At 45.6% G+C, this 27,368-nt stretch overlaps 2 protein-coding genes across 12 annotated transcripts; one reads left to right on the top strand and one right to left on the bottom strand.

Moving 5' to 3' along the window:
• On the top strand, positions 2-11,969 carry ADCK2 (aarF domain containing kinase 2; the record flags this gene model as incomplete). Its single annotated transcript, XM_021395537.1, has 8 exons — positions 2-757; positions 1,473-1,619; positions 3,133-3,261; positions 3,916-4,011; positions 5,891-6,142; positions 9,718-9,846; positions 10,444-10,497; positions 11,074-11,969. Coding segments are annotated over 8 exons (1,707 nt in total), but the record flags the coding sequence as incomplete, so codon positions are not given.
• LOC110394407 lies at positions 9,097-27,352 on the bottom strand. Of its 11 annotated transcripts, XR_002435623.1 has the most exons (13): positions 27,046-27,352; positions 25,812-25,986; positions 24,528-24,619; positions 24,175-24,352; positions 22,924-23,152; positions 21,756-22,324; positions 20,790-20,934; positions 19,355-19,596; positions 18,356-18,519; positions 16,864-17,113; positions 15,687-15,927; positions 12,072-12,147; positions 9,097-9,455 (listed from the first exon to the last, which is right to left on the bottom strand). XR_002435623.1 is itself a non-coding variant. In XM_021388280.1 (12 exons), the coding sequence occupies exons 1-11, from the start codon at positions 27,198-27,200 to the stop codon at positions 15,703-15,705; spliced, it is 2,424 nt and encodes an 807-aa protein (XP_021243955.1). In that variant the 5' UTR covers positions 27,201-27,352; the 3' UTR covers positions 9,097-9,455; positions 15,687-15,702. The 11 variants fall into 11 exon arrangements, 9 of the variants coding, with proteins under 9 accessions (XP_021243955.1, XP_021243962.1, XP_021243950.1 ...); XM_021388280.1 differs by lacking the exon at positions 12,072-12,147; XM_021388287.1 differs by lacking the exon at positions 9,097-9,455 and having other exon boundaries at positions 11,738-12,147.

Genomic DNA, 27,368 nt, shown 5'->3' on the forward strand with positions numbered 1-27,368 from the left:
GGGACCGGGGCGGTGGCAGGCGGCCGCCCAGCCGGTGTGGGCTGGGAAGCGCGGCCCGGAACGGCCGGCCCGGGGGCCGCTGTGGGGGCTGTGCCTGGTGGTGCGGCTGGGCCTGCGGGCCTGCGGGCTGCTGCTGCGCTTCGGGCCCCTGCTGCTGCTGTACCCGCTGAGCCGCCTGCGGCCCGGCCTGGCCGCCCTGTGGCTGCGGCTGCTGCGGAGAGCGGCCGAGTCCGCCGGGCCCACCTGCATCAAGCTGGGCCAGTGGGCCAGCACCCGCAGGGACCTCTTCTCCGAGGCCTTCTGCGATGAGTTTTCCAAGCTGCACGTCGAGGTGAGCCCCCACCCCTGGGGCCACACCGACGAGCTCTTGAGGAAAGCCTTTGGTGAGGACTGGAGGAGCATCCTTACGTTTCCCAGCCAGGAGCCGGTCGGCTCGGGCTGCGTGGCACAGGTGTATAAAGCCTATGCTGATCTCATGGCTATCGCTGCCCCCCCGGCCAAGGGGCTGGCACGAGGCTCCGAGTTACAGTCTGCGTTTGAGGCGTGGGAGGTGTCAGGCCTCAGAGGCCTCTTCAGGTGGCTGAGAAGGAGAAAGAGTGAGGGCATGTGGGAAGAGAGGAGCGGGGCTGAGCTGAACCCTGCTGGCTGCTCCTTGGGAAGATCTGTGAGCGGAACGCCCTGCATGGAGCAGATGGCCACACCGCTCCTGAATGCAAATCCATCATCAGCCAGACAGCTCACGCCTGTGGCTGTTAAAGTAAGTCACACGTCTTACTGGCAGACCTATGAACGTACAGTGCACAGGAGAAGACAGGATTTTGGTTCCAGTGAAGAAAAGTTGGCCAGATACGACCAAGTGGAGCAAGAGAAGTGACGCTCATTTCCCTCCGTGTGTTGTTTTGGTGCTCTGGTTCCAGCCAGCTGCAAGCCAGGCAGCAGTGGCCCCAGCTCTTCTCAGCACCAGCACACACCCTCCCTATGGCACCATTTGACGTGGCACCTGAATACCAGAAATTGCCAGGGCCCAACATTTATTAAAAGAATGAATATGAATCTTGGTTTCACCTTTCAGAAAATGAGACCCATTCTTTCCTCATATGGAGAAATCTGGAACAGATATGTTATTTCCAGCAAAACTTATTTAAAGAAATTTTATGTTGGAGCTGTTCCAAATACTAGTCTGTACTACATGGCAGGAAGAGGGCAGAAGAATGGAAGCAAGGGAAAATGGTGTTGGGTGAAATTGTAGGCTCTGGGACAGAAATTTTCCATTCAAAAATTATGAAGTGTTTCTTCACAGCTAAATCTGTGGCAAAATAAGAATGATTCAGTGGACTGTCTGGTGAAGCCTTGTTGGTTCCCAGCTTTATAGGCTGGGTTCATTTCAAATACATCATTTTAGCTGATAGAAACGGGCTGTCGTTTTTACAGTGTTTTGGGAGTTGACCTTGCCACCGTTTCTTCTTGTTCAGGTACTGCACCCGGGGCTAGTCCACCAAGTCCAGATGGATCTGTTTCTCATGAAGTTGGGTAGCCACATCATTGGACTTCTCCCTGGATTCAAGTGGCTCAGTTTGACAGAAATTGTGGAAGAATTTGAAAAACTTATGCTTCAGCAGGTGTGTGCAATGCCACGTACTGAAATAAAACTGTTTCTTGCTATTGCTTGGCTCTAACTCCATCCATACTATTACTTTTTAAAGGGTTAGATGAAGGTTTACTTGTTCTTTAATTATGATTTCCTGTAGTCCGGCACATAAAATGCAGGAAGACTTAGGTCCAGACAGCATAAGAAAGCAAAGCAACAAAGAAGTTTAGCAGTCTTTGGGAGACTTACAAATTTGTTGTAAGACTTGAAATATATTTTCTAGCAAACCAGAACAGCAGGTTAGCATAACTGCAGTCCTTTTTGCAGGATTATGAAGGAAAGATGAACACTTGTGAAAGACCTCTCTGGAGGAAAAGGATCTCTGAAGAAGTGCTCAGATGTGTTCTTCTCTCTAATCCTACATTTAAGTTTACAATCTGGTCGTGCTGGTCATGTTTCTTAACCTTGAGGTATACATATTAGCATAATTAATACCCTCTTAAATGAGTTAATATTCCATATTGTATCTATCTGTCTTGTAGTGTCAGTGAAGTTAAACTTGGCAAGTAGCTCTGAAAACATGTCCCAGTTCACTAAGTGCTGAAATAGCCTTACTGCTGAATTCACCAAGATTTCACCACAGAGTTAATGGTTCTCATGTTTCTGTTTAAAAAAAAAAAATAACCATCATCTGCTAATTTCATTTTTGTGTCTAGATATTGCGGAGTCTGAAGTCTTTTAAACTTTGGAAACTTGAACTGTTTTCTATTAGTGCAAGAAATCTACTCAGCAATCCACGTTGTAAACTGTATTCAGATGTGACTGAAGGCCATTAGGACTAGTTTAGTGGGACAGAACTCTTGCTGGACTCTGAAAACTTGGGATGAGGAGAGTATCTCATAGGCCTGTTGTCATTTTTCATCTCTCTCTGAAAGAGCAAGAATTATGTCTGGGATATTTCCCACTGCCAGGTGAGGGAGGTGAAGCAAGGTTATCTTTCCTCCCACATCCTTGAGCAGTGGTGGTGGACAGGAGAAGGTACAAGAATGTTGTTGGGCAGGAGCCTTGGGTCAAGGCACTGGATCACTGAAGAGCTGTGACTAGGGCTTCTCAAAGTATATTTTTTTGTATGCGTTACATTAAATTTCTTCCTGCTCTAGCTGCCTGTCCATCTGTTAATTGAGGCTAGGGCTGCAGTTCTTCTAGCCTGCCTCGCTATTTGGACAGTAAGCTTTGGTTCAGGATCCATCTCACCCTCGAAAACAAGGCAGTCCCGGTCCTTTCTGAGACACTGCCTATAGTATTTCTCAGGTATTTTTGAGGTGCTAGGTTGTGTGCCACTCATTCCTCAATGTGTTACTCTGCTCTCCCATCAGGAAGGCTATAAGCTTGTAAGGTGCATCACTCTATTTTGTTTTAATTCTGGTTGTCTGACCATGTTTGTTGGTATTGTGTACTGCACTGTACAGGCATATCCTAACAAAAGATCCTGAAGATCTAATGGGATCTAATTTCCCATCTGCTTTTTCTTTTTCTCCCTTGAGATCGACTTGCACTACGAAGCCAGAAATCTGGAGCGCTTCCGACAAAATTTCCTAGATGTCGATTTTGTGAAGTTCCCAACTCCTGTCCATCCTCTGGTGACAACAGAGGTTCTAGTGGAAACATTTGAGGTAAGAATTGCACGGTCTGGGAACAGTGCTAGCAGTGAGAAGGCCTGCAGGGGAGCGTGCTAAAGATGTGTCTTTTGAGAACGAGCAATCACAGGCAGGAGGGTGCTCGTATTTGCTTAAAGAGATTGGTGTCCTTCAGTGTCTCTTCTACTCTCTTTGTAAACAGTGCATCCCAGAAGACAGGTGGCGGACAGCTCCATGTAGAAGTAAACACTTAACCTGAAACCAAGCAGACCAGCACTGTGTCCAGCCACCATGTACTTGCCTGTGCTTTGCAAACCAACACCACGCTCCAGCTCTCCTCTGGGGTGGGTCAGAGCACAGAGCTCAGCAACTTGGCACTTCCTGATGCTTGCCTCACTTTCCTTGTGGACGTTTAAGTCACAGACCAAAGCTACTCTCAGCCCTAGTTTTTGTGCATGCACTCCTGGCAAGGGTGTCTCTGCCCCAGGCCATGTTGCACACTTTTTCTAAAGAACAAACCCTCGATGTTCTCATGTTTACCATCTCATTAGGGACAGTCCCAATGAGCTGGTCCTTTCTAGGTTATTCTTACTTCCTTTCCTTGTCTCTCAGCACCTAGGTAAAGGTACAATTGCATATGGGACACGGGGTGTATTTGACTCCAGCTCTTTTTTTTTCTTCTTTTTCCAGGAGAGCGAGCCTATTTCACACTACCTACATGCAGAGGTTACCACAGAACTGAGGCAGAGACTCGCAAAGATGGGCATGGACATGCTCCTAAAGATGGTAGGCACTTGACAGGGGCTGGAAGTAAAGGTTATTTTCCTGCAGAATCTTTTCTGTTGGGATAATAAGACACTGTGGCTAAGGAGAGAACCAGTTTCCTCCCACATCTTCTCCCCATGGACTCAAGACACATCTGTGCCTTTTGGAGCCAGCCCATGGATGTCAGGTATGGTGATAACCCAGGATTTGGGCTGCCAGGTGCACTGTGCAGCTCCTGAACTGACAGAAGGAGGGTCCATGCTTCACATGCAATGTAGGACATGACCTGAGGAAAGCCTGGACTATGTACACCACTTCTGTAGGCTTTGATGTGGAGCACCATTAGCTGCAGAAGAGAGATCTGTTTGCAGATGGTAGAGTCCCACTGAAATATGATCAGTGCATTGCTTACCAAACCCACTGATCCATTTAATGAATATTCACTGATTGCCCAAGTGCTGTAAAGTGCCGTGTAATTAGTAGATACCATGCTCTGCAGAGACTGTGGATGCAAATCATAGGGAAAAGAGCTAGGTGATTCAGTTATTCACTCCTACCCCAAAACTACCTTTTCATAAGGAAGAACTAATTATGAAGGGAAGAAAAATCCTGGCCAGATGTAGCTTTGAATTCAACTACTGGCCGTCTAGTTCTTTCATGGCCAAGATAATAAAAAACGATCTGGAAAAGCATGCTGAGAAGTGAACACATTTGCTCGTGAGGAGCCATGAGAACTAGCAGGGAAGAGCTGCAAATAACCTCAGTGCTGAGCAAGTGAGCAGTGAGTGCCAGGTACAATTCAGTTGGTACCTGCAACATTGTTTTAAGGCTACGGGGAGGCATGCAGTTTTAACTTTACATAGTGTGGTAGCCGGAAATAGCTTTTAGCATTCAGAAAAGCAATAGTAGAACTACAATAGATAGTTTTATGCTAACATTGGATTCAATGGTTAGGAGCAAAGCAAAAAAAAAAAAAAAAAAAAGCAGAGGGAAGCAGCCAGGACGATTACCAGTGTGAAATGGCCTCTGAAATTCAAGAATGCTGAAACAATTAGGACTCTCAGCTCTGAAAAGCAGAGAAATTACAGCAGCTTCTGACAAAGATGTATAGAGTCTTGGGTATAGGAGAGTAAATATGGATCTATTGTTTGAAGTTTCTTAGAACAATGAAATGGACATGAAATTATCAGAGGTCGTTTTCTAAGCAATATCCCAAAAACCCTCCTATTTTCACACTGCTGTAATTACTTACGTGAGAATTAGACAAATGCATAGGTGAAGAAATCTACTAAATACAAAATAACCTCCTTGGGGTAGGAACTCCTGCAGCCTCAGATTGCCAGGAATGTTAGTGGAGAGGTATTACCTTGTGCTTGCCCTCTTGCTTCTCCTTTCTACTGCTGCTTCAGAGACAGAGAAGTGCTGTATGCATTTGTTTCCTGTTCTAACTTATTTAATTTTATTTTTAACTTATTTTCCTTTTCAGTACAGCGGTAATGTAGGTTGATGTGCTGGACTAGACAAACCTAGCCATGCACTAAACCCCATACCAGTGAATGGCAAAGTAACTGTGTTACTTGTTGCCAAAGCCCACCACCCTACACTGAGTGTAGGGCTAACTGCCAGAGAGAGCTACCTGCTGGAACTTCTTGCTGGTCTACCTTACCTCTCACTGATGTGCAGGATTGCTTCACGCAGCTCTGCTGACTCTCCTAGAGTGAGTAGCACTCACACTCTTTTGGCACAGTTGATCTTTGGCAGAAGCCATTTACTTTGTTGCTGCCTATGATGTCGCACGTTAACAACAACAGGGAACAAACTGCACGAATCCATGCTGTTTGCCTGGGGCTTGGTGTGGGCAGGTTTGGTTGGAATCAGCTGCTCTCAGACTTGCTTCTAGGTCTTTGTTGACAACTTTGTCCACGCTGACCTGCACCCTGGGAACATCCTGGTGCAAGGCACAGCCTGTGTCAGCACCAGCTGCAAAGAGCAGACGGCCATCGTTGACCTGTGTGACATGCTCGTCGTGGAAGTGCAGCCGCCCTTCAGACAGCTCTGCCTGGTGCTGCTGGATGCAGGGATCGTGGCGGAACTGCAGAGCGCTGACATGCAGAACTTCAGAGCAGTTTTCACGGCTGTGGTCCAGGGCCAGGTGAGGCCTCTGTCATGGCGTTAGGTAGTTGAGGTTGGGGAAGGGAGACAGCTGGAGAGCCTGGTGGCCAAATTGTATTTCTCACTTGCTAGCTTGGATAGCTTACCAGGCAGAGATAAGGTGCTCACCTAAAGTAACAGGCTACTGAAATGGAGTAAGTTCAGTTGCCCAGGAGACTGAATCTGTTTGACGGAAAGCAGGCACTACCCCTCCTCAATTTAGAGTGCTTCTAGTGCCACTTACGGCTGCCTGGAGGTTGCTCAAAGAATCGTTTGAGTTTTGTGACACCTTCTATAGCTGTAGGTGCCTGTTGATGAAGCCTTCTTCCACTTGATGAGGCGGCCAGTAGTAGACCCTAACCACAAGGTTCCCTTTGTTGTCTCTGTCTCTCACCCATAACTTTTGACTCACTCATGGCCATTCTTCAGGGACAGCTCTTCACACTCTCTTCCTTTCTTGATACAGAGGACAATGCCTCCTCCCTTCCTTCTTCACCTGTCCCTTCTGAACAGCTTGTAGCCATCAGTAGCCACATGCCAGTCATGGGAATCATCTCATTGGGTTTCAGTGACAGCAACTACATCATGGTTTTCTAGTAGTGTGGTGGCTTCCAGCTCCTTCTGTTTGTTTCCCAAGCTGTGTGCACTGGTTTAGAGGTAGTTCAGCTGGGCAGCTGGTCTTGCCTTCTTGGAGGATAACTCCTTAATTCCTTTGAATTATTTCCCTTGAGTTTCCCTGTTGCCTTCTGCTATTGTCTCAGTGGTCTCTGGTTAGTTTTTTAAAGATTTCAAGTGTGCTGCAGTGTTGCCAGCACATTTTAGGGCAGCAGGTTGAGGGCCCCACTAGCACCCTTTCCTTCTAACCTAGCTATGCTGTCCCACACTTTATTGTGGGCAGACTCACTATCATCCCCATTCTCCCTCCAAACCTAGTTTAATGCCTTGTGAGTGAGCCCTGATAGCTTTTCGCTAAGGACCCTCTTCTACCTTTGAGAGAGGTGAAACTCAGCCAGTACCTGCAAGCCTGGTGCCATCTAGGCCACCCCATTGTCAAAATACCCCAAGTTTTGGTGGCAGCACCAGCCAGGAAGCCAGGTTTTTATAGACTGGATTGTTCCATTTCTTTCAGTGTCCTTACCCAGTACTGGAAGCAGAGGAGATGATCTGTGCCCTCAATTCCTTTAGCTGATGTCCCAAGGCCCTGAAGTCCCTTTTGGTGGCTTTGAACTGTGTGTAGCTACTTCATCACTTCCCACATGGAGAAGCAGTAGTGCATAATGATCTGTTGAATATACCAGGCTAGGGGGTTTCCTGATATTGTCCTTCGCTTGAGCCCCAGGGAGGCAGCAGATTTCTCTGAGAGTCTGCACGAAATACTGGGTGTTCAGTTCCCTGCAGGGAGGGGTCACCTACAACTAATACTTGTCTCTTCTTTGAGGATGTCGCCTTGATACTGGGGAAAGGAAGGCTTTTCTAGTTTTGGTTTTGTTGGTTCCTCTAGTGTAGCTGGGCTGTTTTCACCCACAGACAGGCATTCCACCTCCAGAGCCTCGTACCTGTTGTATGAAGGCACCTGGGGGAGTGGAGTGGGCAAGGAGCCCCAAACATGGACTCGCCTCCATCCACTTCTCTCATTTGAGTTCTTGGCTTCAGGCTGGCAGTGAGGGGATACACACTGCCACAAATCTTGTGCTTTCTTCTGCAGTAGGACTTGTCTCTGCAGCGGCAGAGTGTTGTTCCACTACTCCTTTTTTCTTTTTGGCCCCCATGACACACTTTAACTTCTATATTTCATCTTGTAGCCTTGCCGTGAGGCTGAGCAGATCATTCACCTTCTTGCATCTCACACAGCTGTTCTCATCTCTGCCACATGGTGCCAGAGAAATGCTCAGGCACTCTGTGCAGCTGAAGGCCTGGATGGCTGCATGTTTGCCTCGGAGTTCAGCCAGTTTGGCATCCTTTTTGATGAGTGCAGATACTCTCTCTGTCAGGTAGATACCATGACTGGGCTTTCTATTCTCAGAGCGTGGTAATCCTGTATTTAGAGGATGATGACCCTGTACTTAGCAGGCAAAAATCACCTATTGAACTTAGCTCTGTAGCCCGCAGGGTGCTTGCCCTCCCTGCTCACCCTGCCTGTGTGAACTGCTGCACAAATTGCCACACCATGCCGTTTGTCCATCCAGGTTGCAGTGCTCCTGGTCGCTTATGCTCCGTAAGGGCTGCCTTTGTGCATGTGGGGGGATTCCACCATCCCTCCTGGCTCCACCTGTGCTGCATGAGAGCTGCCTCTCATCAGGGGCACCACACTTCTGACTTTGCGATTTTAACTGCTGTTTTGTCTCACTGGGATAGGTTCCCCCAGTGTAAGTCTCTGCTCTGAAGCTGGTCCCCTCAAAGTCTTCCAGTTTCAGGCTCTCATTTCTGAGACTGTTGCAGAATCTGCCAGATTTTGCTAGAGAGAAAGGAATGGATTAAGATCTTAATCTTCTACATATTCCCTCCTGCAGCTTTCTGTGCCTTGCTCTGGGAAAGCCCATATGCCATCCTCCATTTCACTGTTGTGTTAGTGCCTGGAGAGAAGAGGCAGCAAAGCAGGCAGAGGGGTCTGACCTCTTTGAGGTTCCTCCCATGTAAGGGGAACTCCTTTCTCCTCTTTCCCACTTGTTTGAAATACACTCTCAGACGGGCTAGAGAATCCAGTGCTGATGTGTTCATTTTGTGATAAAGCATCTGTACTCATGCTGGCATGTTGGTGTTTCTCAGCTGTTGGTTGGTTGGCTTACCAGCACATAGGAAGGACAGGTTTTACCTCAGTTTGTTTCATCTACTGAAGCATACCTAGGAGCTGGTGCTAGAACCCATGCATTCAGGCCCATCGTATCAGGCCCATGCTGCCAGACTTCTCAGCCTCTAACAGAAGCTGTGAACATTTGATTACCCATCCCTCGTAGCTCACGTTGAATGTATTTATTACATGATCTACAGGTGAAAAACTTCTACACCAAATCTTATTGCCAAACCCAGGGCCTCTGGCTCTGTCCATCACTGTGAGACAGCTCTTCCAAGAGCTATAATGCCTCTCACAAGTGAAGCTTGGATAACGCTCTTCCCATGCTTTTCTCACCACATGTGTTGGCATCATCTCTTTCCTCCACAGCGTGTAAATGGAAGGCTGAACTGAGTCCATAGGGAAAGGTTAGAGGATGCCCTTCGGTACACCATTATCTCCTCTTCAAGTCCTGTGGGCTTTCTTTTTCTCCTTGAAACTTCTGACTGAGAGATGATCTTTGTTACATCCTCCCCTGCAAGACCTACAAGAAAAACAGAGCAAGGTTTTGCCAGATATTGATTAAAACTTTTGGTCCAATTCTGCTCTTTCTGCACCTGCTTCTGTTGATTGGTTGGGTGTCTTGTTGGAATGGGAGAGCTTAGCCCTGGGAGTTCTCCCTGCAATATGCCTCCTCCAGGAACCTTTGCAGCAGAGGGCTTCCACGGTTGATGTGCAGCTCCCTGTAGACCTGCTGGTAAGAGTGATCTAGTTCTGCTGATTCTTCTTTCCCACTTGTTTCACAGGGAGAAAAAGTGGCAGAACTGATTCTTCATCATGCTCGGGCCAACCAGTGCCAGGATATTGAGCGATTCAAAGCTGAAATGGCAGAACTAGTGACCAAAGTTCGAAGGAACACCATTGCCCTAGGAAAGGCAAGTCCGCAAACCGTGTCCCACCCTCGCATAGCTGCACTTCAGTGCAACTCAGCTTTTAAAATGGTCCAGGAGGAAAGGCCAGCTGCGATCCTGTCAGCAACACCATGCACTGCTTGGAGCTTTTGCTGTCTCAGATGAAGTAAAGTCTCTAAAATCCTATCTTAATTCCCTCTAAAAAAGAAACCACCTGTCCTTAGGTCTGTTCTTTAAATCTCTAGCATCTGCAGTCCTCTTTGAGGAGTCGCTAATCCTGATGTTACAGCTTGCATCCTTTTGGTTAAGGCCAGCCTGGGCACTTCAGAGAATGTAGTACAGAGGTACTGAGGAAATTAATGCCTACCATGTACTGCTGTGAGATGTTGTCAGCCTTGCTGGGCTGGCAAATAAATAGAACCACGGGTCAGAGCCGAACTCCTTATCCTGGGCAGGGTGGGAAGGATCATACCTTGCTGGCTGTCTCAGCCCAGTAATCTTGTCTCACCACTAAGACTAAACACTAACAAACACTTTGAATCCTACCTGTCATGCATGTGGCTCAGTCTTCTTGAACACAGGTACTCTGAACAGCTGCTAACTTCTCCTTTTGTATTCCAGCTTCAGGTGGCAAATCTCCTCTCAAGTGTCTTTAAATTACTGATGACGCATAAGGTGAGGAGCTGTCACAATCTGCTTTCAGCAGCTGGAAGTTCATTGGGGAGGGAGAAGTACTGGGATCACAAGGGGCTGACAAGGAGGGGGCCGTGACTCTAATTTCTTAGTGCCCTGGTGCACCTTGATGCAGTTGTAGTGCCTGGCTGGGAACTGTTTGTGTACGGGCAGAGCAGGGGGCTGCTTGTGATACGTGATACGTAGAGCTCTTCTGCGGCTCTTCAGAAGGCAAGCTGCCCCTTATCCAACTTTATGTGTTCAAGTAGGTTGGATACTGCCATGGTTTATAACCACATTAGCAGTAGTGAGTAATCCTAACCTTCTGTTACTCTGGTATGGAAAATTGCACGGAAATGAGCAAGAAACTTTTGGGTTGTCTTTGGGCGCTTCCCCTGAAACTGTGTTCTTATTTTTTGGACCTGCTGCTAGATTTCAGAATGTTCTGAAACTGCAAGTGATGAAGTTGCAGTACAGTTCCTAATGTGCTTAAGCTCTTCCCTGCTTCTCCCCGACTTAGCCAGAGCTAGTACCTCTGTGAAATAAGCCCAGAAGATCCACTGTCTCTTGTGCTTCTAGGTGAAGCTCGAGAGCAATTTTGCTTCCATCATCTTTGCCATCATGGTTCTGGAAGGTCTTGGTCGTTCACTGGACCCTGAACTGGACATTCTAGAAGCAGCTAAACCACTGCTCATCAGAACTGCAGCTTCTGCTCTGGAATAAATAGACTCCTGTGGCTGCTGCCCTCTCATGGTGCAGGGTTACGTCTGGTGCCTGTGAGCTGACAGGAGGAAGCTGAAGGTGAGAACAGTTCCATGTGTCATGGGGAGGTGCCACATGGTGATAACCCTCCCTACTCTGCCTTCAGTCGTATCAGCCAAGCACCAGGCACGGGATCTTTATGAGGTCTGTTTCAGAAGCCTTCCTTTTCCAGGAAGATTTTGCACAGATGGAGATTTCTGACTCTTACAATTATGTAGTTCTATGAGCTCATAAGCTCCGGTAGTTTTTAACTCACCTATCACGTAATCTGTGAGTAAAAGACCACTGTAGGCTGATGAGGAAAGCAGTCTTACTTGTCTAAAAGTCTTTAATAAGATGTTCAGTGATCAAATTTGTTTTGAAATCAATTGGGTTAAATATTAATTTGCTGACTGATCTGTCACTGTGGCATAACAAATGATGTTCTGATGCCACCTAAGCAAGTAATTCAAGCTGAAAAAAGCCAATAAGCCTTTCTGTCTTCTGTATTTCTACGTTTATTGTAGAAGTGCCCTGAGTTCCTGCATGGAGTGGTCTGTTCTTGGTCATTTTGGATGATAAAAACAGACCAGTATAGTGATTTTTTCAAACTATACTGTACGATGATATATATATATATATATATATAATCCAAACATACATATGTATAGCAAAAGAAAATATTTGCCTTGGTAGAAAAACTAATTCCATAATAAAAACAACTTTTGGGAATACTTGTACTGGTCTTAGTTTTTGTTGAAGCTTCAAAAAACAAAGGCTTTCTCCTCACTGTGCTGTCTTTCCCTACCTCCCAGCCATCACCCTATGCAACTCACAGCCTTAACTCATGTGCAGAGCCTTGGTTTCTTTTCTCCTCAGGCAGTTTGCAAAACAAGGAGTCCAAACATTTTCCTAAAGAAGGGAAAACACTGTGAATGTTTAAATCAAATAATTAAAGCCAACAAAGGAGCTAGGTCAGACAGCTTGTACGGTCAGTTATTTTAATAAAATTCTTAACGTTATTTTATGGCCTTATTTTTAGGGCAAGAAATATAGTCTATGAACGGTTGGAAATACTGTCATGCTAAATATATTCCCAGATACACTTCATGGGAAACTGCAGCCACACATGGCTCTCTGCAGTCGCCTGTTCTCAGCTGGTTAAGCGATGAAGAGAAAGCATGCATACACATGATCTGTTTAATGGTGATTATAAAATGGTGATTAATGATGTATAAATGAAGCCTGAAAAATAAATTTACTATTCTGCTCAGTGTATTTCATGCACTTCAATCATGAAATGCTCCATTTCCAAATGTTTGAGGATAAAAAGCAGCAGCAGAGTTTAATGGTGGGTTTCAAACTTTATGCTTGAGTCTAAGCAGACTCAAACTCAAAACAAGGTATGTTATTGGCCTAAATAGTACATGATATTGAGTAAAATAACTCTGTCTTCCAAAAAAAAAAAAAAAAAAAAAAAGACAGAGCAAGCAACCTCTGAACTTCACACTGAAGAAAATCTCCACGTGCTGCCAGCACCCCAGCACCCAGTAGCATGCACACCCCACTGCCTGTTTGTGCCCAGGGGGGCCAGGGTCAGGCACAGTGCAGCACACTGCAGTGCGTGCAGCCTGGGCTCAGCTCCCAGCTGTTACACAGCTCTTAGGGACAACTACCAACATTTGCACCAACAGCAGATTTCAGCCAACTTTATCCCGAGGTTAAATAGAGCTTAAACCAAATGGTTTAAGACCTTAATTTAAAAAAAAAACAACAAAAACTCAAAGCCTTCGCCTTATATTTAGGTTTAGCTTTGTTTCCTGCTGCATTTTTTAAAACATAAACCTCAGGGTGGTTCATGCTTACTATGGATCCTCAAGTTACAAATATTCCTTTGAGCTATGAAGACCTTGGAATAGTTTGCAACCAGCTGGATGGGAGACCTAGCTTTAACCTTCATTTTGTGGGGGAAAGCGAAACGCGTAACCCCTCAGTTATCTCTGGGGGAACACAGTCCAAGACTTAACGCTAAGAAACTGCTAGCCGTGCAGCAGATTAAGCAGAATTTCAGAAGAGCTCCCTTTTGTCAGTTTTCTTAACCTTTTTATTTTTAGAAACTACCATAACTGAAGATGTATTCCTGCAGCAGGGATGAAGTTTATAATACCTGCACTCTTTGCTGAGCGATATTCCAGAAAGCGTGTTACGTGTTTCCAAGTGGACACAGAATGTCAGCACTTAAATGTTGTATCCAACTTGGCTCTGGGTACTACTTCAAACAAGGTATCTCACGTATTTTAGTTCCATTATTTTATACCTTAGCGCACTTTCATGAAAAATAAGAGCTCCCTTTAATATAGTTTTGAGTGCCCCAGCAAATTGTGCCATGTTCGTTCTCATTTCCTAAATACCCATGTGAATTAAATTTTCTCGCTGCCCAAAGCTGATGATAATGGCACTCTGTGACACCTATATTTTATACCTGGATTTTATACGGTGACAACCATAACTTCCTCATCCCCTTTGTGAATGAAGGCGCTGCCACTGATCAGAGTGCAATGCATCAAACTCATCTCTTCTCTTTGTTGTGTAACAGTGTCTCCTGGTGTGCCTTACTTCTTTCCTGGTGAGGGATGAAGACAGTATCTTATCCATGGGAGCAGCTGATGCCACATGCCTTGCTGTCACAAATGAGCAATGCAGTTACTTCAGTTGGGGCCATCAGGAGCAAGTTGCACCCTGGACTCCAGGTGGCAACTGTTTTACCCTGAAGTGGGAATGGGGAAACTCTTCTGTAGCGCTGCTGGCTATCTTGGTTTCTTATATCATTTGCTCACTCAACTTTCAGTTTACCCATTTGTTTGTAGCATCCTCCTCACTTATTTGTGGTGAACACGTAGCCTATTTATTCTGATCACATGCTCTACCTGCATCTATCTTTCTGACGTAAGATTTCCAGCTTTTGTAGACAAGCAGGCCAGAAGATGAGACAATACCAAACCAGAACTCCTTGACCACCACTGGGTTTGGTGATTGTCCAAAGACACGTGTTTCAGAAAATAAACATTTTTCTCACCATAATGCCTAGAAATGGTGTCTTTCCACAAAAACAAACAAACAAACAAAGAACCCCACCTTTCTGCACTTAGCTTTTCTCTAAGGTGTTCTTCTCTAGGGGAATGCCCTACGTTTTCTGAAGAATACGGACAGTGGAAGGATCTTCACTCAGTTGAAGCCCAAGCTGGATGGTTCTAAGCTGTCTTACCAGGTTTTTGGGAGCAGATCTCACATTACTGGATTTCTGCCCTGCCTTCTGCAGCAGTACTGGACCTACAGCAGTTCTGGACCTACAGCAGTTCTGGCAGGTGGTAGCACAACTTCATCATATGTATGGACTTCTTTCCTATGGATGTCTGCAAATCACATGCAATGGAACACTTGCAAGTGTCAGTTGTAATAATGGAAATAGCAGTGGACCATTTATGTTGTATTTTAGCACGTATATTTTCATTGCTGCACTTTTTTTTTTTTCCATCCAACTGGTCTCCAAGTTCTCCCTCCCTGTATGTCATGTAACACTAACATTGCAAGGTAAGTCATACGACAGCATCACGTGGCTTTGCTTCCTATTTAATGTTGTCCTTGACCTTTAAGAAATGTGCACTTCTGGCCCTGTTCTGGAAGAAACACAGCAGAGCAAAAAGTTCCCAGAATTCAGCAGCAGAAGCCTCTCCAAGCCTGTAATTAATTCCCCTGCAAGCTTCTATAGCAGGGCATAACCTGTGTCTGTGGCCATACTACTTCAAAGTATCTGTGGCTTCTACCACTTGAGAGACTCGTTCCCAGGGAGCCCCTTCTGACCTTCCTTCGTGTTTTTCACTTAGTACATTGCATGGCATGTGCTCTCACTCAAGTAATTCCTTTCTCTGTCATTTGCATCTTGAAAGCCGGTACAACCTGACATCCCTCTGCCAACTTCCAGCTCTTCTGTAGCTCTACTCTGTATTGCCCCATGACACTGTCAGCAGTCCTAGACTACGAAACTAAATGCTGTAGACGCTGACTCCACGGGCTCCTACAGAAGCAGCTGGCCTCCTTCAGATGCCTTTGGGGCACGATGGCAGCACTCTGGCTGTTAAATACCACCATGGCTTTTGGTTGCAGTGCTGGGACTGTCAGTGGGGTTGTTGCATATACCTAAAAATGAAAAACAGTCTGACCAAGGTGGGAGTCTATGCCATAGAGAGCTGGACCAGAGCAGTTACTCTAGGAAGAGAGACTTGTAAGGGACAGAGCAGCAGTAACACATGCTGGCTGCAGTGAAAGGGAGGTACATTATTCCATTTGAAGTTCCATTTGTCACAACTGCATTCTTGCACCCAAACTGCAGCACACTGACACACACACCAAGATGCAGAACAGGTCTGTGAACTTATCGAGTGCCTGCTTACCCACTCTGCAGTTTCCTTATGCTAGCAGTGATGCTCGGAGCATCAAAAGGTTCTGTTCTCTGAGGTATTGCTGAAAATCCCAGTGTCTTTGGTCTTCTTTTTGCACCTTCTTATGTAAACAGTCTCTGCTCTGGAACACTTTCCTTTTGGCAGCCTGGTGCTGCTTTTGTTGCCTGTCCCTCTCCTTTGAGTCTTGTGTCAGCATTTTCTGCCGTGATTGCATTCTGCTCCTCAAAAAATCCTATGTTAAAAAATGACATTTGCAATTGTGCAGCCAGCTTTAAGTCTGAATTTCATCTACAGTTATTACTGTATTACTGTATTACTGTTCCAGTGATAACTGGAATAAGTCAGAAATGGCATAACTGATTCATTTATTAATTTATATTTACTAATGACATAGCGGAAATGAGTGCACCCTGAGGGAGTTTGTGGATGACATCAAGCTGAGTGGTCAGCTGATACTCTAGAGGGACTTGGATGGGCTCAGGAGGTAGGCTCGTGAAATTCAACAAGTCCAAATGCAAGGTGCTGCACTTGTGTCAGGGCAATCCCTATCATCAGTACAGACTGAAGGCTGAACAGACTGACAGCAGCCCTGCAGAAAAGGACTTGGCAATGCGGATGGATTAGAAATTGGTCATGAGCCAACAATGCCAGCTTGCAGCCTGGAAAGCCAACTGTCCTAGGCTGCATCAAAAGATGGATGGCAGCAGGGCGAGGGAGGTGATTGTCCCTATCTACACTGCCCTCATGAGGCCCAATTGGCAGCACTACATCCAGGCCTGGGGACACTGGCACAGGCTGCCCAGAGAAGTTGTGGATTCCCCATCTTTGGAAATATTAAAGGTAAGACTGGATGCTGCTTCGAGCAACCTGATCTAGTGGGGTGTCTCTGCCACAGCAGGGAGTTGATCTAGACGTAAAGGTCCTTTCCAACATAAACCATTCTATGATTCTATGATAATTCTTTGTATGTAGAAAAACTACTCCTACCACAGACAGAGATTAAATTCCTATCTTTCACCTTTACATACGTTAAAGAAATAATAATTTTCATGTATGTATCTCCAGATGATACAATTACAGGGGCTATACAGCAGAAAGACAAATACACTAGATGGCGCTACTGCTTGGAAACACAGTACACTTAAAACTTGCTTGAAATTGCCCTTACCAGCCTTCCTTTTTCTTGTTCAAAGCTCCTTTCATTGCGTTCCGCAAGAAGATTCTCTCTCTGCAGTCGTTGTGTACTTAGGAACTGCAGCCTCTGACTTGACTTTCTGTTCTCCTCCTCTGACAAAAGGGACTCCTTCCTGCTCCTCTCTGACTGAGCAGCTTGCAGCAGTGCCATGTGCTGCAAAGCTCTGTTTTTGTGCTCCAGCTTTTTCTCCAACCCTTGCAACATTCTCTGATGCAGTCGCTGCCTATTTACAAAACAAAATTTCTCAAATTTCTCAGAAAATGAAAGCAATTAAAGAAAAAGTGCATAAGATGTTAAACAGACATTCTGGCCAGTAGGGGGAGAGAGGTGATCGTCCACTCCCACCATTCTCTGCCCTCGTGAGGCCCAATCTGCAGCACTGCATTGAGGCCTGGGTTCCCAGCACAAGAAGGACATGGAGCTGTTGGAGCAGGTCCAGAGGAGGGCCATGAAGATGATCAGAGGGCTGGAGCACCTCTCTTATGGAGAAGGTTTGAAGGAATTGGACTTGTTCAGACTAGAGAAGAGAAGGGTCTGGGGAGACCTCATTGCAGCCTTCCAGTGCATGAAGGGAGCTTATAAGTAGGAGGGGGACCAATTTTTTATACAGCCTGATAGTGATAGGACAAGGGGGAATGGCTTTAACTAAAAGAGGGGATATTTGGGTTAGATGATAGGAAGAAATTTTTTACTTAGAGGGTGGTGAGGTGCTGGCACAGGCTGCCCAGAGAAGCTGTGGGTGCCCCATCCGTGGAGGCGCTCAAGGCCAGGTTGGATGAGGCCCTGGGCAGCCTGAGCTGGTGGGTGGCAGCCCTGCCCACAGGAGGGGTTGAAACTACATGAACCTTAAGGTCCCTTCCAACCTAAGCCATTCTGTGATTCAGATATTCCAGGACACTTTGTTAGGTTATGAAGATTAAACTTGTATCCTAAACAGAGGTGGTAAACTCTCCAAATGGGCTGGTGCCCCGATGTTGTCAGCTAACTGCAGTCATGTTCACCTGACTACATAACCTGGTATGGATGTGTGTTCTTGGCCGTGAAGACCAGAAGTGAAGGAAACAGACTGTCAGGTCAGAGCTGTGGGGAAAACCCAGGCAACTGGGTGGCTTTATATATTGCTGGTGGTGCCACAGGAGCAACAAAAGAGATGGAAAGAAGTAGGCCACGAGGGCAAGGACCTGCTAAGTGTAGTAGGATCGTGAGCAGGGGATAGGGGAGGCAATAGGACTCCAGCTCTGAGGAGGAGATTGAAGGAAATTTGCCTTCAAGCTAATGCTAAAGGATACAGCTGGTTTGTACCTACTCACTCATACACCAAGCACCAGTTTTATTCCCATTAATGAACCTCCACGACCACTCTGCAGAGACTAGCATAACATGTGATGTTCAGAGACTGAGTGAGAATGCAAGGGAGTTTATGGAATGTTTATTTCCAAAAAAACACTTGGCTCTGGTTTATTACCTCTGGTTGTTCCTGCGCAGCTGACGTTGGACAGCATCTGCCTCTTGCTGCTGCTGCCTCTTCAACTGCCTCTCTTCCTCTCGGCGCCTTTTGTGCTCAATCTTGGCCTTGCTGAGGTCCATCTCTTTCCATCTCTCCGGAGATGCACTGTTAAGTACAGATTTCTAAGAAAAAAACAATTGTATTACAGATTCCTTATCAGATATTATTAGAAAGAGAAATATCTGCCTCCCACTGGGCAAACACAAATCTTCCTGCAGCTCTAACTCCCTGCTGCCTAAGATTTCTGCCCATAGTCAAGAATTCTAGGTGTTTTCTTCAGTAGTAGCTACATTTCAGTGCTGGGCAGCGTTCCTAATTTACACTTTGAAATACACTGTGTTCCGTGAAGGAGCACCTACAAGGCTTCTCTTCACAGACACGGTGCAATATTTAGTTCTGTAACCCTTACAATGCCCTACACAAGGGAAACAGCAAGGGAACCACCAAAACTCAGATGTGTTCTAGTTTACATTGCTATGGCTGTTAAAAGATAAAATAAAGTTTACACAAAATACTTTACTCTCTGAAATGCATTCTCCCTTCTACTCCCAGCAGCAATTGGCATGTTCTTGCCATTAGCCACTCTTCTGCAAACAAAATGTCTCCCTCCAGTTCTTTCTGGAGAACATCTCTAATACTGTGAGCTGGGAAACACTACAGGACTTTCAAATCATGTCCACTGCCTCCCTATTGTTACTGTCCCTGCCAGTCTCATTATTTAGGAAAGGCTATCAGAAATGCTGAGCACAAATAACAGAAGCACCCAGTTCCTCTACACCACTGAATCCTAAGTGGAAACTTCATCCTTCCACTTATGCATAGACATTATTCTACATGTTCATATTTTTTGTCGCAGCAAAAATCTTTGGGAAAGAGACCAAATGAGAGTATAATCTCATTTGACATAAACGAATCGCCCAATCCTAATAGCTAAAAACTACTGGAGCAAATACTTACTGAAATGCTTTTGTCTTTTAGAAGATTTAGATTTGTGAATCTCCCAGCTTGTGCACTGGAGGTACTGCGCGGTCTCTGTACGTGCAGGACTGTTTCGATGGCCAAGCTGTCCTTCTTCAGTGATTGATGCACTTGGTCAAAGAAGCTTTGTCGCTGGAAAGGACACAAGGCACTGGCTCCCAGGGAAGGGCTCCTTTGGGAAGATTGAATTGGAGCTTCTGCCACTCTGGACTCAAAAAGACCTTTTAAATAAATTAGAGCAGGGACATATTAAGTTATAGGCAGCTTATAAAATGAAAGAAGGTTTTAAAAGTCTTTTCATGTAAGATGTGTTCAAGCAAAACTTTTATAACAAGTATCAATCCTCTGACAAAGCGAGATGTTTCTTAGTCTCCATAGAACAGGTCCCAGTGCTCAAAATCAAGCTTGCCACTGCAGTCAAGCGTGATTTTCACAAGATCGCCTTAATACAAGATCACTGTCTACACTTACAGCTACTCAGTTTAAGGGTTTCTTTACATGTTACTTTGCGGACAAACATGAGCTTCTTCTGCCAATGCTCTGAAAAAAACAAAAATGATAACTATCTTGATAGCACAAAGCCTGATCTATGAATCCTGCTGAGAGACAGGAGAAATTAGCTTGCCCACAACACTGCAAACACAGTTTCCTAGCTCTTGGGTAACTGAAAATGTGGGCAGAGTTTGCTTGAACCTTTCTGTTAAAGACAGTGTAGACTGGGACAGCAATTATTGCATGGAACAATGCAGGAACATCAGCTGGGAGGAAATACACCCTTCTGTTTGACTTTATTCTCCCTCAGACAGCACTGACACAGCACTATGAAAGCTGTAGTACTTGGAGAAAGCTTTAAGCCTTCAGAAGCCTTAATGAAATGCTTCCATATGTCACAAAAGTAGCTTAAATAAGAACAGCACCAACTTGATTAAAATCACGATCCAAAACCTTATGAATGATACGGGAACAAAGGTTTAATCAGTGACATTGTAAAGCAAAAATTTTCAGCACAAATAAGAGAAGGGGTGTTTCCTGTAGGACGACCTTGGTGAAATCATTTTGCTATGTGCAGTCATACCTAACACTACAGATGACTTTTTAAAGCAAGGAATTTTTAAAATTAGTAATATTTGTATTAAGCGTTACAATAAAAGTCAAGAAAACCCCAAAGCTTCAAAGGCAAAAAAACCCACCCAAAACCATTCCAACTTCCATGTGAAAATAGTTCCACCCTGAGAAAAAGAAAGAAGAACTTCTCAAGCCAAACTACCATCACTATTATGCTGGCTATATTTAGGATGGCATTGACATTTTCTTTTGACGCATCAAGAACTATGGCAGTAGAACATTGTGGCCCTCCACGATGATTCCACGCAGAAAGCCTTATGTCCAGATAAAATAGTTACAATTTCACTACCATGTTTGTGTTTAAAATGAGCCTCAGTTCCAGCATCCTGCTGTCTGCTGCCTGCTTCGTCCTTGTGGACTGACTCCATCAACCAGCTGTCTGTGCTGACAGCAGTATCAACCACTGTAGCATGAGCCATCTCTCTCCGAGGACTCTAGAAATACGAAGAAATGCAATCAAAATCCAGACCTGATAAGGAATAAGTTAGTTTCATGAACTTACAGCGTAAGATCCTATGTTGCAGCTGAAGTTTGAGAAGAATTAAAACAAGTGTGGAAGAGTTCTTCACTAAAGAAACAACGAACCCTTAAATAGATTAACTTCTGATCACGTTTGTTTTCTCCACATCTTCAAATGACCTAAACATTGGCCTGGAAGGGTCTAGAGGGGCACAAAAAAGATCAGGTCAGAGGAACTCTGACTGGAAGGCAGTTGCATTCCAGCTGTTGCAGAGCAATGTGGCAAAGCTTGGCAGTAGTTGATGCACATTAACCTCCTCCTTCCTCATCCTCACACAGTGCCCCATTCACAGGCATCAAATCAGCCACTAATATCTGTCTTTGGTTCACAGAAGTGATGCCTGTACCATGGGTGGCGAAATATTTTCATATAATTATGCCAAGGACCGCCCTGGTATGAGGGAATCCTTACTATAATCCTTATCTGGTATGAAGTCTTTCATCTGACACTTATTCCTGTCTTTTCCTCTCTCACACAGAGGCAGAACATGGAAGAACTGGGCTAAACAACACACAGCCAGTGACAAAGAACGACAGCTTTTAGCTCCTTCTCAGATCAAAGGATTAGGAATACAACTGAGAATAAAGTCTCTATTCTTTAGGAGGCATACATAAGGGTCACACCCAAAGCCTTTAGTAATTTTCAGAAACCAAGAACAGAAAATGTAATCTAATGAAACAGAAATTATACACATAGCAGACGGCATGTTAAGAGACAGTATGAAACACTGTTTACCGTCTTAGGACCTAAAACCTCATTGTCCTCTTCCAAGCAAGACTGAGCATCTTTTGGAGCATTTTCTGTCATCAAGCTCTTCTCTTCATTTTCCTCTTCCTCTCTGGAAACACTTCCTGAAGGGGAAATCCTCACTTCGGACAGTTGCTCTTCTATTTTCTTGCTGAGCTCTTCTTTACTCAAGCATGATCCTGGGATGAAGGCATTTTCTTGCTGCACTTTGTGCTCTGTAGGCTGTGGGCTTTTGCAGGCTGCAAGGCAGCAGTGGGGAACTAGGGTACACCTACAGCTGCACTTAGCGCATGACTGAACTGAACACAGCCCCCCTGGCCAGCAGTCCAACCCTGAGTGGCCCCATCTATAATGGCCTGAAGCTCTGTAACCTGGTGTCACAATGTATGGGTAGTCCAAGCTTGACTCCACCACCATCTGCCTGGCTGCCAATGGCATCTGCAGTTCTAGGATGATGCGCTCGCTTAAGGGCAGAGGGATCCGTAGAGCTCGGTCAGAAGATACTTCCTTAGTTTGCCCGTTCCAGAAATTCACAAGTACTCCCTTTCTATGGTGTGCTGAGCATATTAAAAAAAAAAAAAAAAGAAAGAAAGAAAAGGCAAAGAACATATTAGAAACATATCAACCTGTGTGACGGATCTCTTAGAAACCAGAAGATAAAAATAACCACTTCTGTTACAGACAATTTTGTTACAACTTATGTTTTTACTTAAAGGTTTCGAATTTGACCTTTTAAATTTCCTGTGAAAAGATATACAATAGCAGAACTCCTGCTAGTCATAGTGAGCCAGGAGTTTACTCCATAAAAGCTGAAAACTAGACTAACAGGTTATCAGGTGAAGCTCACAGGGGCCAGGTCCTTGTGTTGACAGGACCCCCCTCTCCCAGCAAACATTCAGATTTTCAGGTTTCCGCTCACAGAATAAAGCAAAGGCTGGTGCTGGGAGCTGAAAAAGTCTGCCACTGAAAAAAAACCAGCATGTGTACTGCCAACAAAAAGATATATATACTAAAGAATGAAAAAAAAGAAGATGAAAAAGAGAAACCAAGCAGCTGCTGGGGGAACTTCCCATGGTTGAGACTGTTCTCTCTCTTTTACACAGGGACCAGCAACTGTGGCAAGACTAGTACCAGTAAGGAAGCCAGAACCCCATACCTAAACGTGTCTTTTTGTTCTCCATAACCTTGAGCACAGTGCCCGGGCCGAAGCGTTCATTGTCAGCCTCCCACGGTGCCAAGACTCTGTCTCCTGGAGCAAGGGACTGCTGCAAGGCATCTTCGTAGTGGAGAATGTCGTAGAGAGGCGTTTCCTGCATACGAAGCTGCACCTTGCCTTTCAGTGTGAGACTTTTGTCAAATTCAATTAAAAAACATTCCCTGGAGCCCTACAAGTGTAAAACATGCTGTTTGCAAGACAGGCATCTGGGGCCAATTAACGGCCAAACACAAGCGCTAAGAGGGAAATGGCAGAAATCCCAGGAAGCAGAAAGTGATCTGTGAATGTAGTTGTCCTCTGCCACCATGCTGTATCCATATTGGACTTTAAAAGTAATTAAAAAGTGGTGGCTTAAGGGGCTTGACAGCCTTTCTCTTCCTTTCTTTTGAGACTTAGATTTTAGTAGGTTCACCTGGCTCAGAAGAACACAATTAGCATGCTGAGGAAGAACCTCACCAGGAAAATCATCCATCAGAAGAGTAGCCAAAATAAAGCTCTAGGTATGATGCAGCTAGTGACATAGTAAGCAAAAGGATAAGAAATGAGTAAAAAGTCACAGCTACCACAAATGTGAATGCCCTAACATAAGCCTCCAGCAATGGGCGTAGAGCAGATTCTACTGCCAAAATCTCAGCCTACTCTTCAGATCTATGTGCGCATTTACATGCCCATGGCCAACAGCTGTTCCATCCCTGTACTACGATCACTATTTGTTTAACTAAACTGTGAAATGGAAAAATGAACTGGATTTTTAAAGAAAGACTGCAGGAGACATTTTCTGTCTGGCATCCTAACTCATGTTACAAATTCCGGAAACACAGAAGGAAAGATCAAGGAAAGCTCTCAGTTCAGTCAGGAGGAAGCAGTTCCTGGAGGTAGGCATTTTGAATTACTATTACTAGTATACAGTAGGGATATAAAAGGACTTTATTAATTTGACTGTCTCATAACTGGTGAAATTGATTGATTTCCAGGCTGCTTCTGCTTGCAGGACACTTCCCAGTAAATATCTAGTCATCATCAGAAAAAAAAAAGATGAAACTAGGATATAGGGAGAGAACTGTGCTGCACCACAGAAGAACTGCTCTGCACCAGGGCCATGGGACTGGCAAGGCATGGCAAGGACAGGAAAAAAGACTCACTGAGCCAAGGGACAGCCTTCAACTAGCACTGTTTGCAACAAATAGCTACCTTCACTTCTTGTGCGATGTGGCCCAGGTAGTAATAGCCATCAACTTCCCTCCTTGCCAGCACACGAGCACCCCTTACGCAATTGGAAGCCTCTGGGGATGAGTGAATGAAATTCCTTCTTGCTGAGGATATCAAGGGCATACAAATGGAATCTGGGTTCCACGCGCAAACAGGAAAGCTGTAGAAAGCAAATACAAGAAGGAGACCCCAGTAACAGTTCTTCTGCAGCTTGCTGCAATGAAAACAAACCAAACCCACACGGGATCCCTCCAGCCCCGGTCCCTCACAGCTGCCTTTGTTTCCTAGTTTTTTTCCTTCTCGACATGTGACCCACTGACAGCTTTCAAACTTACTGTGTTAGTGGACATCTTGGCAGCACAGAGCCACAGAGACCTTTACTGGCTGTGTGACAACACGGGATGTGTGAGGTGGGCACGGACATTATCTGGAGGTGGGAAGAAGATGGATGCACATATGAGCAAGGTTTTCGAACACCTAAATCCTTAAACTGCAACGTTACTTACAAAATTGAAATTTGCTTTCCAGTGTAGTACTTCTCTCAGATTTAATTATCACATCATTTCTTTTGCTGTGCAATGCTGTTTATCTGTAATCTCATCACAGATGGCCACCTGTGCTTTGGCTCCCCTTGCAGCCCACTGCCTACCCAGGCAGCCAAACTCTTCCAGCAACACGAGCTGCAGGGTTAGCAGAAGGAGCAGAAGGCCCCTCCTTGGTGGGCGCCTTTCCCTGTGAGCCCAAAATCTTCCAATCTGGGTGAGTGCTCTATTTTCCTTCCACTTTTTTTTTTTTTTTTTGTAACGCTGTTTCCATTGTGTTAGTCCTTATGATTGCTACAACCCCTTATCACAGCAGTCAGCTTCTATGAAACAATGAAACAAAACACAATGAACTTATATTGCATTAATCAGGTGTTAAATAAAAACAATGGTTCAATAGTTTGCCACTATTCCCTGTGAAGTGTTGCTGAAACTATATTAAGTCTGTAACAAGACTGATGGGCAGGGAACTGAAAATCCCATAGCTACACATACCTTAAATCTTTGTGAGGATGGACATGTAAACTTATGTTATTGCAGCTGAGGACTGTTAGATGCAGCAGTTTGGGATCTTAACTCATTTAGAAAATATTATCTAAATATTATCTATATATTTAACTAAAAGATGGCGGAGATAAGAGATACAATAGGCAGGCAAAGCTGCCAAGTCACCAAGCAAGGAAGGCATACAACCAAGGCCTGGCATGTGACAACTGCCAGTGACAACTCCTTGCATGTGCTGGTTGACAGAATTCCTTGGAGCCACGTGACAGCCCTGCTGAAGCAAATACTGCTAGGCCAAGTTAAACCTGGATTTGACCCCAGGTGTCTGTGACGATGCCTTTTGCTCAGAAGCTATGGGAAATGCTCCCTTTCTCTCAAAGACTTCAGATACAAGTAGTATACAATTAGAAGGGCAGCTATACCAGCTTGTTGCCTTAGGCCACCATAGAGATGCCAGATTTACTTAGTTCATAAATTACCAGGCAAAATAACGCCACGGGGCTCTCCTCCAGTTCTGCTAGATGAAATACCATCCAATAAAGGTTCAGGAGGAATAACCAGTATGCACTATACCTTTGCAGAAGCAGCGGGGGAGGCTCTGATCGCTTGAAAGGACTCTCCACTTTGTCTGGCCACTTTCTCCATGATTTGTTGCTTGCCTTCATCACAGGCACAATCTCCCAGCGGGCACACTGTGGGTGCTGGACACAGCCTGTTCTTCACAATAAGCTGACAATTTCTTCCTGCTCTGCAAGTACATCAGTGAACACCTACAGTTGGGCTGTGGTTCCAAATACCGCAGCACAGACTGCAGGGACCAAATCTGGGCTGTTGTGCCTGTAGTACTGCAGAGCAAACACCCGATGAAGCAGTTGCATCATTCTAGCGCCTGTGCCTATGGAATAATTGCTAGAGGTGACTTAGAAATTAAACTTACATTAAAGGTATAGCATTGTTCATATAAAAGCAGTGTGTGGCAGGTATGCAAGGAATCCATTCTGCACAAATTCCCTAGGCAACATTAGGTGTTGGCAACATTGGGGGAGCTGGATGTGCTGACTCTGAGAAACAGCAAGGAAGGTGGAGTGGAGTGGAGTGAAGGCACTGCAGCCACGCTCTATGATACCACACCAGAGATGGGAACTTGATGGTACTATGGAACTGATAAGCCACGCGTTTGCTACCCTGAGCTAACAGTCTGCCATTCTTTGGAAAAATACCGTCCTTTGGGTGAACTTTGTTCATTATAACCTCATTATAAAACCAAACCATGCCTCCACCCCAAAAGCTATCTGCCTCCAAGGTGCAACCACCCCTCACTGAGCTCGCGTTCTGAAAGAAATAATGGTATAAAAACAGCTTAAGAGAGGGAGGATGTCAGGAAAGGCACCACTGGATGTCAGGCACAGAATACCTCTGACTTCTGGGATCAGTTGATGGGCTGAGGCTCTCTTCCCCCGTAAGAACACCTACTGGGTAAGATTTGCACACTTGGCTATAATGAGTGCTTTCCCAGGAAACTCAGAAATCTCTTCAGTGTTGTTTTTACAACTTAATGTAAAAGTGCTCACCTAGGCGAGGTGTGTATTCCCTGATAGGGTATTTCTGTACTTCCCAAGGTCACAGCAAGGAACCCCCTGCAGCCGAAGCAGGGCTCAGGAGTGGGGCAGGAGCCCTACAGCTCACCTCCGCATCCCAGCAGTGCCAGCTGTGCGCAGAACGCTGCTGCCTCTGCTTGCACACCTCGCAGAGCCGTGCTGGGAGCGCCCCAGGCCGCCCAGCGGGCGGGAACCCCGGCAAGACGCACCTCAGGGCGACGGCCGCCAGGACAGCGGCCAGCCCGCACCTCAGCAGCCCCACGCCGGAGCGTCCGCTGCCCGTTGCTGCGCGACCAGACACCGTGGGCTGCACCAACTGCGTCGCCTGGAGGGGGGGAGGAAGAGGAGCGAGCTGTTTCTTCATCTCTTTTCTGAAAAACGGCACCGCCTCGTCCCTAGGAGAAACTCTCGCGGCAGAATCTGGCAGGTCCCCTCCGTCCTTCTCCCGTAGTCCCTGTGGGAGATGTCAGCTCTTCAGAGTCGTTAGCCGCCCCCGCGAGCGACATGCTGCCGCCCTCAGCCCTCCCCCACA

Source organism: Numida meleagris, chromosome 1 (genome assembly GCF_002078875.1).
Source record: "Numida meleagris isolate 19003 breed g44 Domestic line chromosome 1, NumMel1.0, whole genome shotgun sequence".
Taxonomy (NCBI): Eukaryota; Metazoa; Chordata; class Aves; order Galliformes; family Numididae; genus Numida; species Numida meleagris.

Excerpts from the sequence above, each read along its gene's own strand:
- LOC110394407 (XM_021388280.1), bottom strand. The coding sequence starts at position 27,200 with ATGAAGAAACAGCTCGCTCCTCTTCCTCCCCCCCTCCAGGCGACGCAG. Across the intron at positions 22,325-22,923 it reads GAACAAAAAGACACGTTTAG|CACACCATAGAAAGGGAGTA; the intron begins GTATGGGGTTCT and ends TAATATGCTCAG. Across the intron at positions 17,114-18,355 it reads CTGCGCAGGAACAACCAGAG|GCAGCGACTGCATCAGAGAA; the intron begins GTAATAAACCAG and ends TTTTGTAAATAG.